This window comes from Poecilia latipinna, unplaced genomic scaffold, assembly GCF_001443285.1.
Source record: "Poecilia latipinna isolate Pla-1442-1.1 unplaced genomic scaffold, P_latipinna-1.0 Scaffold2366, whole genome shotgun sequence".
NCBI lineage: Eukaryota > Metazoa > Chordata > Actinopteri > Cyprinodontiformes > Poeciliidae > Poecilia > Poecilia latipinna.
The window spans coordinates 32,127-45,632 of NW_015114982.1; the positions used below are offsets into that span (position 1 = coordinate 32,127).

Genomic DNA, 13,506 nt, shown 5'->3' on the forward strand with positions numbered 1-13,506 from the left:
TATATATATATATATATATATATATATATATATATATATATATATATATATATATATATATATATATATATATATATATATATATATATATATATGTCACCTGACTTTCATGAAGTCAACAAAAACAAGTGGGGTGATGAGGATAGCTAAGGACAGAAAGGCGTTGTTTACCTTTTGAAGTGTCCATACTCGTCGAACATCCTCTCCACTGTCATCTTTGCTGTCTGTGTTTGCGCCTCGGCGCTCCCGGTTGCGACTCTCCCAAGCGGACAGCGGAGCTTTGTCTGAGCGCCTCAGAGCCGAAAGTGTCCAAGATGACTTTCACTCGCGGTGAGTAGAGTAGGAGGGGCGCAAAAATATATTATTCACAGATTGCACACACACACACACACAAACACGCACACACGCACACACGCGTGTATAGTAGATATCTTCTCAAAAAATTCGTCTTATACAGGGTGATGTTTCTCAGTCAAACAAAGCTTGTTATGACCCTGTTAATATGATCATCTCTGTTTCTTTTATTTTTTATTTTTTTTCCCCAAGTCACTCAAATGTGATCAAAGGCTAAATAATCGGGGCTTTGATGCAATCATGCGACCATCAATCGTGTTAAATTGTCACAATCAATGACAGCGAGCTTTTAAGCAGTCACCTGATAGCGATCCCAGATGAGGGGGGTGGGGGGGGGACTAACACGTAATCTAACCGTATAGAGATCCTATTTTAGGGATACAGTATAGAGACAGAGAAGCTCCTCTTGTAAGCATGCCGTTGTAAACACCAACCATGTTTCCCCCTGGGCGACCCGGGCTTTCTATAAACATATATCTGCTGTAATCTGCTACCAGTGGGAAGTTAAACCCTATAAAGATTCCAACTGCTGTAAACTAGTCAGACTTTTACAGAGTGAGAAAACTGGGGATGAACAGCTGATTTTATTATCACTAACTCTAACCGCAATATTATGTTTGCACTTCTTCGGCTTTCATCTACTTTATGTGCAAAGCATAGCAAATGTATCAACACCCCATTGAATATGTGATCATGAAGACTGCACAACAGATAAGGACAGGGATGAAGATGTGGTGAACTTTAAAGTAAAGTTGAATTATAAAACAACATCCCAAGCTCTGAACATCATGTGGGCTTGACTTAACCCAGCTAAAATGTGGAGACTAGCTCAACTAACCTGTGATGCCATGACTAGACAAGAATAGCATTTGTTAAGGAAGCAGTTCGCTTCTAAGATCTTTTTTTTTTTTTTAGCTACATGCAAAAATGCTATTTGTGATAATACACAATCATTGTGGTGTTGAGATGATAGCAGCATCATTTTAAAGAATGTTTTTTTTTTTCCTCATCAAAGAATAGGAGGAAGGATGGAAACAATTAAAAGGGCGGTCCTGGAAAAGAAAGCCTGTCAAAGGGCTACTAATGAGTTAAATTAATGCAATGATCCTCCTAGGTCATGCTTGTGCCAGGAGTTAACAAATGCTATCCTATCCTAAGTTATTTTTGCAAAGGAGAATGTCAAAAGGCTGGTGATGACACGATGCTTCTATTGTGTCATGAAAAATGTTGGTTTTCATAAAACATTAACTTTGGGTTAAAAAGAAATATGTTTTATTGATTTTTGCAACTGAGAAAATAGTAAATATTGTAACATTTTCTTCAATTTTGTTGTTACTGACTACAGGAAGAGAAAGTTTGAGTTTGTAACAGTAAACTCACAAGGAGTGTGAATACTTTTCCGGCGCCTTTACATTGTGTGTGTTTTTTTGTTTTTTGTTTTTTTTTATGTTTTTTTACTGACATCACCTTAATTCACATATCACAAAGTTATTTGTAACTGGATCAATGTTGTCAATATCTTATTGTGCCAATAAAGTTTAGGTAGAATCTTCTGCATTTCTTAGAAACCTCAGAATTAGGGTAAAGAAATAAATTGTTTGGCATGATTGAGATCACAATTCCCACACGTCACTGGAGTGATTTTGACACTGTAGCCTATGCCTGCTTTGTTTATGCATTTGCTCCTAGCTTTGATTAATGATTAATATGTGCTGTAGCTGTCGCTGTATTGACTCAGTGCATCTTGCTTTGGCTGGATCCAGCAGGAGTGCTGATATTATCTGTGGCAGTGTGGTGCACGCTGTCAGATGGAAAATAAATAAAATGGATCACCACTGCCAACTGATAAGATCATTTATAAATAGCTTTCTTTGAAAAATACTTTCTCTTTTTTATATCAAAACAGCTGACTGATTTGTCCAAATCCATTAAGTAAAGGCATGACTGGGGGTGTTGCTTTTCTGTTAGCAAATCGTAAAAGTTTGCAGAAGACATTTTTTCCTAAAGAGCTTAGTTATCAAACATTTATAGACAGCAGTAAAACGTTTTGTCCGTACAAGTAAAGTGCATCCCCACTCTTCCATGTCCCTCCTTGTTATCCTCCGTCCGTCTCGGGATTTCTTATGTGCTATCCTAATGCACATACTAGTGTATGTGCATCTCTTCCATTACTCGTGTAAGAGGAAATAGCATTTTTTTCTCCTTGTGTGTGTCAATGAAAGGTTGATTCACAACCCTTTTTAGAGGTTTGGACCATTATTTGTGCATTAGAAAAGTTATTGTTTGTTTTATTTTGTCTGTAAGTAGAAACCGTATTTACTAAATGTTTTCAGTGGGCGATATTGAGTTTCAACAGCAACTGATAAAATGAGCCAACACTTGTTTCACCCTCATTCAAAAGGTAACTGGAATATTCTTGCTTTAAAAAATAAATAAATGAATAAGTAAAGTATTATAAAATTTTGTCCAATAACCACTTAAGATATTACGATCCTTTAAAACGTTGTTGGTTGCACTTGTGAACATTATAAACATAGAGCTTTGCAACATTACACTGAGACGGTGAATGGAAACACAGCACTGCAGCACTATACATCACGTCTGATACAAAATAAGTAATTTTCTCAGCAGTACATTCTCAGCTGGTTCCTCCATTTTTAAAATTTTTTTTACTGTGACATGTCAGCATGTCGTTATGGTAACTCTTGCTGACCTTACCTGTTGTGTTTATGTGTTTTTTGTAAAAACAGAACCCATACAGTGAGTACATCATCCAGTTAGCAAGTGGCTGCAGTGACAGTTTTTCAAAAGTGTCAAAGTGAAAGAGACTAAATATAAATGCTTGTCAAACCTTTTCTGATTTGTTATTGCAAAAACAATTAGAAAAGCATGTACAATATTGATGTCCTTCTTCTTCATAATCGTTAGTTTGCTCCATAAAATCCATATAAATCACATTAAAAGGTTGTGTTGGAAAAGTGACAAAATGTCCAAAAGTTAAAGGTGTATACGCGTGCAAGATGCTGGAGAAGCTTTACTCGTTTTTAACATGTTGTTTTTACGCTTTGCTGACAGAAATGTCCAGTGTGTGGCTTAGTTTCAGATTGCATCAGCGCATGTACCTGTGTGGGGATATAGCTCTTTGAACTTGTGTTTGTGGGTGATAACTTGGAGCCCAGCAGAGCACAAACACTGTCTAACCTTCACCTGCTCCTGTCACAACTGGTTTCTTCCTACTTCAGCAGCCGGAGGTTAAAGGATAAACGTCAGACTGTTCATCCAGTCCCCAGTGTGGTCACCGGCTGTGAGGAAGCTTCAATTCTGAGCTGTTTTAATCAAGCTGATTCCAGTTTAACCTTAGTTACGAAACCTCAGCACAGTGCAGGACATGCTGCACTTAGATTTTAATTACAGGGAAGATTTGGCCTGTTTTCTGGTGTCACTGACACTTATCTTCATCTTTTTTTTTCTTTTTTTGCTCATTAGTTACCCTAACGTTTGCCTTCTTCCTTTAAAACATCAGCAGCGTGTCTCACTGAATCGAAGCAGCTATTTCCAGATGTGGGGTTTATTGGTTAAAAAACAACAACTCCTGACTCGTCTGTAATAACATTTTACACTTTTTTCATCAAGATGAATGACTTCTGTTCTTTGAAGGAGTGAAAGAAAAAAGAACTGGCACAGATGTATTCCACGTGGCAGCAGATTTTGGCTTTACATTTGGAGGAATCAGTAACTCGTCTGTCACCACAGAAATCCCCGACTGTGTTCCATAAAAAAAAAATAAATAAATAAATAACAGAAACACAGTTTGATGCTCTGCACACGTCAGACATTCTGACGTCCCTTTCATCTAAAATAAAAAATGGAACGTTCTTGTACATGTAAACAAATAGGCCTGTAGATGAATTTCGTCCAAATGTGCCTCAGTTCATTTCGTGTTATCAGTCATTTAAACTGTCAGGATTCCTTCCTTGTGCTTTCATTATGTCCATCATCTGTTAGGTTTTGGGTTGACCTGCATTGCATTGGACATTTACAAACTGACGCGACGTTTTAATGCATTCCATATGGAAGCAAAAAAAATTGCTGACATTCTACCACCAGATGGCAGCAGAGCTTGCTGGACACTAGTCGTATTTTCTTTATAGAAGGAAATCAGTTGCATTATGCCAAACTCCAATTAGAGGTTAAATTGCAAACTACATATAGTTTGCCATATGTAGTTTGTATGTCAATATGTAGTCTATTTAATGACTACACATCACAAGAAGGAGGGCAGGTAAATGTAGATCACTGAGATTATGGCAAACTAATAAACTTGCTTTCTTTTCTTGAAATCACAAACAGTGCATAATAGTCTAGTCACGTTTTCCATTTAAATAATACTGGTCATTGCTTATTAAACTCAATCAAAAACTGAACCGTCAGCTTGATCTCAAAGTTCTAATGAATCAGATGAGTAATTATGACCCTGATTTTGTTGGACTTTTTTTTTCTCTCTACCTCAAGGGAGCAGCAGAGAGTTACTGTGAGATAACGTTCAAAATCAAGTTCGTCAATGAGTTTTAACAGTTGTAGCAAATCAACTTTATTATCAGCACAAACCTGGTTGGATTTCAGTCCAGAAACATTAAAAAATACATTAGACAGAGGTGCTTTCCTCCATCTAAAACATAATCCTCTATCTTAGGCCATACATGCCCTTATGTAAATGCCCTTTACCTAAGGGCATTTAAAAAATAGGTCAACAAGAAGAGACAGTGCAAGACTTTGTTGTTAATGGTGCTACACAAACCATCAATAATGATATTAATAGATGATACAACAGTAGTAAGTACATAGAGATACTTAAAGCTGTAAATTCTATTTTGTTATTACTGCAAACCTAATGCATATTGAATTTCATCGAGGTGATTGATAACAAAAAAAACACATATACTTTGAGAAAGTATATTGATAGAAATGTATATAATAATTACGATTAAATGGCTCATCTGAGGGTGATTAAACAACAATAAACACATTTTAACGCATTCTTAACCAAACTTACATCTTTGTTCATGTTGCTGAAAGAAAACAGTAAACTTGGGAATGAATGTGAGGAATGTTATGCAGCGACGAGCCACCGTGAGTCAACGGTACAACCAACAGAGGCCGAGCAAGTCCTGTTTAAAGCTGGAGCTGATTAGCTGGCCCTGCCCATATCTGGAGTTTTAAAGAAACCCGAGATGAAAAGGTGGAGGGGGGGAGAAACTCCATGTGTGTATTTATGTGATGTTATCCTGACAGAGAGAATAAGACAAGCAAGAAGAGGGGAGTGTGTGTGTGTGTGTGTGTGTGTGTGTGTGTTTGGTAGAAGTGGAGCTTGCGAACTTGAGGAGGGAGGTACCAAAACGTTCAGCAGACTGCACACATGTGCAACAGAATCTGCTTTCAGGAATGCGTCATTAAGATGAACACAGTCCTGCTGGAGAAGGATCCATACTTGTGTGTGAGTTTGAGTCTGAACAGAGGTCATTTTGACATGGTAGAGATTCAATAGCTCTTTAATGGAGTTCTGGAGAGGGAATGGAAGATGGGGTAAAAACAGCAAAAAGTAAGCAAAAAGATGGACTAAAGAGAACCAGACAGACCAGATGGGCATGTGCAGAGAGAAAGTGAACGTGGGATTGCTGCTGCGTTTGGCTGCTCTGCTTACAGCGCTGTGTTGGTGCATTCACGTTGTTTACCTGGAAATCAGCTGGCAGAGCTCCCCCCCACCCACGGCTTTGGGACATCCCACCCAGCATGATCTGAACCGGGACCAACAACAAACCAGAATGAAACATGGCCCGGTGGAAGAGCAGGAGAAAGACTTTGAAAGCAGAACCTCTTATCTTCACGCACTCATCCAGGACGGTCAGGTCAGGAAGCAAAACGTGGACAAAGAACAGCTGCTGCCACCGTGCTGCCCACCTCTCAATCCTCACAGAAAGGTATGGTCATGATTGCAGTGTGGTTATAATTGTTGTGACCACATTGGATCCTAATTCAGTGTTATCAGTCTAACAAGTGGGTCAGTTTGGACCCGTTTGCTTCATCTCTGTGAATCACTCGGTAATCCCAAGAGGGCGATGATGAAGGAAGAACGGTCAGCAGAATCAATGCATGTTCAATGTTCTCTTATGAAAACTTCAAGGAAGGGTTTGTCAATCTGGCTTTAGTTTCTTCAAAGCTGTGTTTTTGTTTTTTGTTGTTTTTTTTGTTTTTTTTTACAAATGTCCACCGCTTAAACAGGCATGGATTGGCAAGTATGAAGAGCTTTGCACAATTATACATCTTGAATTTCTTAGCATGATATCACTGTTCCAGAATAAACTTCAATGTATTTCACTGGGACTTCATGTGTTAGACAGAGAAAGGATTATCATTATGTTTTTTTTTTCCTTTTGCTGTAATAACAGCAGCAAGTCTGCCAGAGGAATTTCTTTACTAGCTTCGAACAACCAGAAGCTACTTTTTCTCTAATGTAAAATAGCCCAAACTCAGTCATATTTAATGGAGAGCATCTGAGAAAACCAATTTTCTAAGGCTTGCCACTTATTTTCCATTGGATTTTGGTGTGTTGATACATATAGCCTCAAGTTGTTGTTTTTTTTTTTTTCCAAGTCTCTTTATCCCTGTCAAGGGAAAGCAACCCCACAGCTCGATGCTGCCCCAGGTATGTTTGGGGTGACGGCATGCCCAGAAGAATTTGTAGTGCAAGTTTTCAACCTCACACAGTAGTTTGCATAAAATTCGAGCACATTCTTCCACACGTTTGAATTATTCCTGCATGGCTTGAGGCAAATTTTAAATCAGACATACTATGACCTACTTTTATCAATAACTCTCTTCTTGCCCCTCTTCCAAAAAGCCCTGATTTGTAGAGTTCAGGAATAATAGATGTCCACAGAGTCTCCCACCTGTGTTGTTGATCTGAGCAAATGCGCAAAAGTGGACCGCTTTGCTGCTTCTCTAAATAATACTCCCCTTCCCATGCCTGGCCTGTCAACTTAGGTGGACATTTCTTGGTTTGCAGTTGTATCTTGTATCTCTGTCCATGTTTGAGTGGATCGTATATTTCTCCGTGAGATGTTAAAAGCTCCAAAAAAGAAAAAAAGTATTTTATAACCTAACCTTGTTTTTAATAACTGACGTTGCTTTTATGCCTCTTGGTCTTCATGATGCTGTTTGTTGACAAGAGTTCTCTGACAAATCTCTCAGGTTGTTAAAAACTGTGAAGGCCTCTGGAGCCACCCAGGAGGAATCTGTGTCTTCTGTAGGCTGTGTCTTTCTCCTCCGTTGTATAAAGCGGTGTCATAGTAAAGAGGGGTTGAATGAGTTGCACTCCACAGTGCAATGCATTCTAATCCCAGTGCATTCAAACTGAAAAGTTTGCTAGGCCATGCGTTGGTATTTTCTCTCTCCTTTACTTTGTGAGGATCAGTCTATAAAATTAGTTTCAGTTATGTGTCAAAATGTGGAAGAAGTCTGAGCGTTTCTCGCAAAACAATGCGACTCATGCACTGTGAGCGTCAGCTGCAAGATCCCTTGTAAAGATCTGTTCAAATGCACTGTCTTCTGGAGCAGACGGCTCCACACACACATACACGCACGCACGCACACACACACTTCAGGAGGCTGAACCTGATAACTTGCGAGATGTGAACTCCTTTGTTTTTAGTCCCTCTTCATGTCTTCCTCTGTGATTATTTAATCTCCTCATCCATTTATCTTCCTTTTAGTTCCCCCGTCCCATTCTCCTTCACACAAGATGCACACTCACTCAAACACGCGTGGCAAGCTTGCCCTTGCCTGATCCCGATCTTGCCTCCTTTTATTCCACTCCGCTGCTTTTCCTTATTATGTTCTTTAAAGCATTCCCCACCCATTCTAGTTTTGCCTTTTAATCTTTTACAGCCTAAATTACCTCAAGACACATGAGCAACAGTGAGTTTTAAATGCCACAAAAATCACTGCAAGGCTATCATGCTGCAGCGTGAGATGAGCACTTGCACGCACCGTCAATAATACAAGGATGCCATATGCTGACTTTCTCTGATTCTTAACTCAAATTTTGCCTCATAAGATGCCTCGGGGGGCCTCAGTAGAAATTCTGTGTTATGTGTTGCTCCTCCTTAAGTGTTTCTTTCTCGCTACTTTCATTTCTCCTTCTCTTTACTCCCTTTAGGCTCTCATCTTGAAGATCACAGCACCTCTTTTGCTCTGCCATGTTTAGCATTCCCCGCTCTCATCCTCTCTCTTGCTTTCTTGAGTCTTGAGTCATGGGAACTCACTTCTCATTTTTGTGTCCACTTCTTATTTCGTCAACATTATTTCATGCATTGCAGATGAAATAATAAGCTGCAAAGCAAAGCTGATGTTCTGGAAGGAGGATGGTAGGCATTTAAGGATTACAGTGTGAAGATTTAAATAAATATTGAGGCAATTTTAAAGAAAGGCTCTTAATATTTAGTGATTTTTATTTTTCAGCTGTGTCATTGCAATAGCAAGAATTTAAAAATGTATGGAAAATTTGTATATTTGAGTTGTTCGCTTTGGTCTCACTGTTTCAGCCACCAAAACATAAAAAGAAATCGCACCTTACAAATGTCTGTCTATGAGCTGATCTGAGCGATAAGAACATCTTCAGTCATGATTAAACACATACAAGAGTATCTTAATAATGTATAACATCAGAAATCATGGGAACATTCTCCATTTTGCTACGTTGTAACCACAATTTTGTGGTTGGTTTGCAGTTGTGTATCCTCTTTTCATTTTAGGACAATAAATTCTTTCATGAGAGCTTAAAATATGTACTCTTATAAAGTTTTAGCAGGAAGTCAAAATTGGAAATCAAAGCAGAAAGTGCTTATTTTCGATTAGAACAAGCAAATGCTAGCAGCAGGCATGACGGAGAAATTTCTTCAAACTCACATGATGCAGCTTTTAAGTTGAGCAGTACAGGAGGGAAACAGAGCCGCTGTACGTAAGCTGAGACGGAGAATTGCATCCTTAATAAATCTAGCAGATTTATTAGGACGACGCTGCCCTCTGCTGCCCTCTGCTGGGTCCTTATGGAAAACCAAGAGCGGCAGAGATACCATCGGCTTATAGCCCGGTGCGGCTTATATATGTACGTTTCCAATTTTTTTTTTTTTTTTTAATTGTAGCTGCGGCTTATAGTACAGTGTGCTCTACATATGATACAATAATTTTATTCCTTCAAATAATAGCTGTACTATTGAACTGTACTACATCTGCTGAGATTAAATACACAAATCTATATCCATCCATCCATCCATCCATCCATCCATCCATCCATCCATCCATCCATCCATCCATCCATCTATTTTCTTTACACCCTTGTCCCTTAGTGGGGTCAGGAGGGTTGCTGGTACAGATCTATATTTTATATACTAAATATATCATTCTGAAGGTTGCACTATATTTTATTTAGGGGCATCAGATTACAGAGGGCTAAGTTTAAATTCACACCATATCTTTCAGATGTTTATTTGCAATGCATTTTTAGTTGCTCTACGAAATGAAATCCAAATAAAATCCACTGTGTCTTTCTGTCACATTTTTAAATGTGCAATTGAATGACAATAAATTCTGTCTATGTCTTGTGTAAGGTGATAAAATATGAAAAACAACAGGGACAAATGCTTTTGCAACATACATACATTTATGTAAAAACCCGCATAGAATCCAACAATGCTGGCAGAAGAGCAAAAGAATTTGAAGAATTTTACAAATCTTTTACTTAGATACACTGTCTTAAGAAAGCTAAGTATTTTTTCCGTAGCTGTAAAAATCTTCCAAAGTACTGAGGATTAACATGCTTATTTAAGTAAATGCATTTAAATATATTGAAAGTATAGTTAACAGATATATTATATACCTACTGCAGATGCATGGCTTTTTGACTGACAGCACTTATGCATAATACAAATACAATGTGCAACTGCTTTCCCAAAAACATCAGCAGACCTGAAGTTGCCAGAAAAAAAAAATAAAAACCTGTTTAAAATAGGGCAGGAAACATTCTTAAAAACTCATTTTCAAAATTCCACTCTGGAGCATGTAGCGCTGGAAGATGACAGGACAAGCTGAGCTGACAAAGGTTGTCCTCAATAATGAACTCTGTGTGTGTGTGTGTGTGTGTGTGTGTGTGTGTGTGCGTGCGTGTGTGTGTGTTTAAAAGAGACTGCTATGGGGTTCGTTTTCGAGAAAAGCAGTCTCGAGGAAATCTATTCTCTCAGCTGTCAGACAGCCAAGTAAATGGAAACACGTCTTCTTTAATCATTTACTTCACATGGGCGTTCTTAAACACTCGGGAAAGATGAGAGGGATGAGTCGGGACGTTATAGACAAACATGAGATGTGCTGGCCCCAACAGCAGCGACAACAACAGAGAGGAAGGGAGCGGAAGAGAGGGCAAAAGAGAAGAGCAGCTCAAGCATAGACTGATGACTCAGCCGCTGACTTTAATACAGTAATAAACAGAGTGCTGCCCTAACGTTGCAGACACACACACACACACACACACACACACACACAATGACACACTCAGAAAATATGGTGCCTACACACTCCAGTGGATTTCTCCTGGTCTGAATGAAACACTAGCCTGAAAGGAAACAGCTGCTGGGAAGCTTCAAGGGTCACAAGAAGTGACCACATGACATCTTGATTTAAGGGCCTTTGCTTTCCTTGTCTGCACTGCTGTCACTTTCTGCCAACAGCAGGTATAGAGATGCGTCCTTTTCCCTGGTTGGATGGGGGAAGTGAGGACCAAAAGAAACAAGAGAGACTGTATTTGCGTGTACATTTAAATGCCCGCAGTACCGTCTGGTGGAGACAAATATACAGCTGGATACACGACGCATAGGTAGACATGAGGAATAAAAATGGCTCTAGAAGCTGTGAAGTAGCTGATTAATGATAGTAGATATCATCGTAGAATAACCCAATGAAATTCTTTTGGCGGTGATTTTCAGTAAGTACACCACTGTTGTAAATACGAGAAATGCTTAAGCTCTTCCAGATCTTCTGCATTTCATCACGTAAAATCTGGCTGCCAGTTGCGTCTGTTTTATTTGGCCTTCCTTTCTCTCCAAAAAAAACCGTATCCTGGATCAAAGCAATGAGAACCCCAACGAAAGTATGAACAGCTTCAACACTGACAACGTTCTGCAGAGCCTCACCTTTGCCTCAGCAGCTCGTCATCCCCTTTCTGCTCATTGGTGGATTTGATTTCTGTCAGTGGGGCAGACATTCTGAGTCACAGATAACTAAATTTAAGTTTGTATCTAACCTATAAGCTAATATTGCATTTGGAAGTTTTATTCTTTTTCTCATTTCTGTTAGTATTGCACCTGTTCCAGCTGTTCCAGTTCCAGTCAACAGACACATATTTTCAGCTCTTTTCAGAAATGCTTAGTTGGATTTAAGTCCAGCCTCTAATGACAAACAGCTTCTAAGGTCACTCCTTTATCTTGGCTGTGTACAGAGAATGACTGGATGGACGATTTTAATGTGATAAACGCTGTAAAAAGACATATTCAAGCTTCTTTTCAACGAGGGCTTTGAGAAGTGCACAACTAGCTGTCCAGTCAGTAGATTCTGTCAGCTGAGCTGAGAATCTCTGCAGCTCCTTTTAAATTGCACAATTAAGTGGGCTGAATAAAAACATATTTCACTCTTTAGTGTTTGACTTGAATACAATTTGAAAAGCGATGTACCGTTTTCCACAATTTATACCCTACCTCGTCTTGCTCTGTCACGTAAAGTTTTGATGCAAAACATTGAAGGTGGTGGTGGTGGTTTGACAAAAAGCAACAGTTGTGTTTGAAGTCTCAAAATGAGAACGGTTGCAAATGAAAGAGGAGAAAAAGGAGAACCAGCCTGTCATGGATTTTTAAATTGATAATGCCGGATAGGAAGTCAGATGCTAGAAGCCACACTGAATGAATAGATAAGCGTTGTTCCACTCCAGCGTTTTCTGCATCATGTAGCGTGCTGCACTGAGTTGATTCTTTGTCTTCTTGGATGTTGCAGAGTGTTTTGATTCTCTGTATTTTGTTTTCTCAACAACACCATTAGTATGAAATCTACTTACAGTCTAAAACATTTCTAAAAATGACTTATTTGTCCATCCATCCAGAATGTTTCTGCTCTCTCATACAAAGTAGTTTAACTCATCTGGAAAAAAAAAAAAAAAAAAGCTTTGCAATTACACACGTGTTGCAAAGAACTAACTGTTCCTAGAACATTTAGTTCTACCACATTTGGTAACACTTTATTTGAAGGGGTGTGCATAAGACTGACATACCAACTTCGCATTAAATTATCATAATTTACAAAATCATACAAAGTTGGCACTTTTAATGGACTTTTAATACAACTTTTAGAACAACTTTGCATTAAAAGTGTCATTATTTACCGAATGACACTTCATGACAACAGTCATAAACATTCATAAAAACTTCTTTATGTTCATGACATGTGTTATGTCATGTTTATGACAGTGTCATGTCAGTATTATGCACACCCCTTCAAATGAAGTGTTACCCTTTTGTTCTACATATTTGACTTAATTTACAGCTTCTTCTATGACACTCGCTTCACAATCTATCAATAAAAATCTTTTATCAATCTTGATTTTCTTCACATAAGACCCTTTGAAATGCATTCACTGCCGTGACTCTTATCTCACAGAAAAAGAACTGCAAGTATGTGGACACTGTAAAGTTTTTTTTGTTGTTTTTTTTATTTTCCAAATGAATTCTTTCCCTGATATTTCTTCCAGATAAGCCAAATGCCATTCGCATGTCAAATGCGCTGAACTTCAAAGGCCAATGACGGGCAGCGCAGAGATCAGAAGTACGAACCGAAGTGAAACCGTGGATTCTTTGAGACAGCCTTTCCACATTCTGACATGGAAAATAGTGACAGCCCACTGAAATGATCATGTAGTGATGTAATGAGCGAACGTCATTCAGTGCCTCAGCTGTGTTTGTAAAGATGGGAGGACACGTTTAGGAAAATGATTTGAATTATTTTAACTTATGTAAAAAAAAAAAACAATGAGCATTTTAATCAGCAGATTTTCATTTT

At 38.6% G+C, this 13,506-nt stretch overlaps 2 protein-coding genes across 3 annotated transcripts in view; one reads left to right on the top strand and one right to left on the bottom strand.

Annotated features, from left to right (window-relative positions):
- The window catches only part of slc22a16 (solute carrier family 22 member 16), a 21,426-nt gene extending 21,054 nt beyond the window's left edge, over positions 1-372 (bottom strand). For both annotated transcript variants that reach the window (XR_001422411.1, XM_015019058.1), the window contains exon 1: positions 172-372. Coding sequence is in view for 1 of the 2 variants with exons in the window: in XM_015019058.1 (XP_014874544.1) it covers positions 172-215 (44 nt within the window). In the remaining variant the exon portion in view is untranslated. The remainder of the gene's footprint in view (positions 1-171) is intronic.
- Positions 373-5,680: 5,308 nt separating this feature from the next.
- The window catches only part of LOC106937516 (methyltransferase-like protein 24), a 37,695-nt gene continuing 29,869 nt past the window's right edge, over positions 5,681-13,506 (top strand). The window contains exon 1 of the mRNA XM_015019057.1: positions 5,681-6,332. Coding sequence (XP_014874543.1) covers positions 5,994-6,332 — 339 coding nt within the window. The 5' untranslated portion in view covers positions 5,681-5,993. The remainder of the gene's footprint in view (positions 6,333-13,506) is intronic.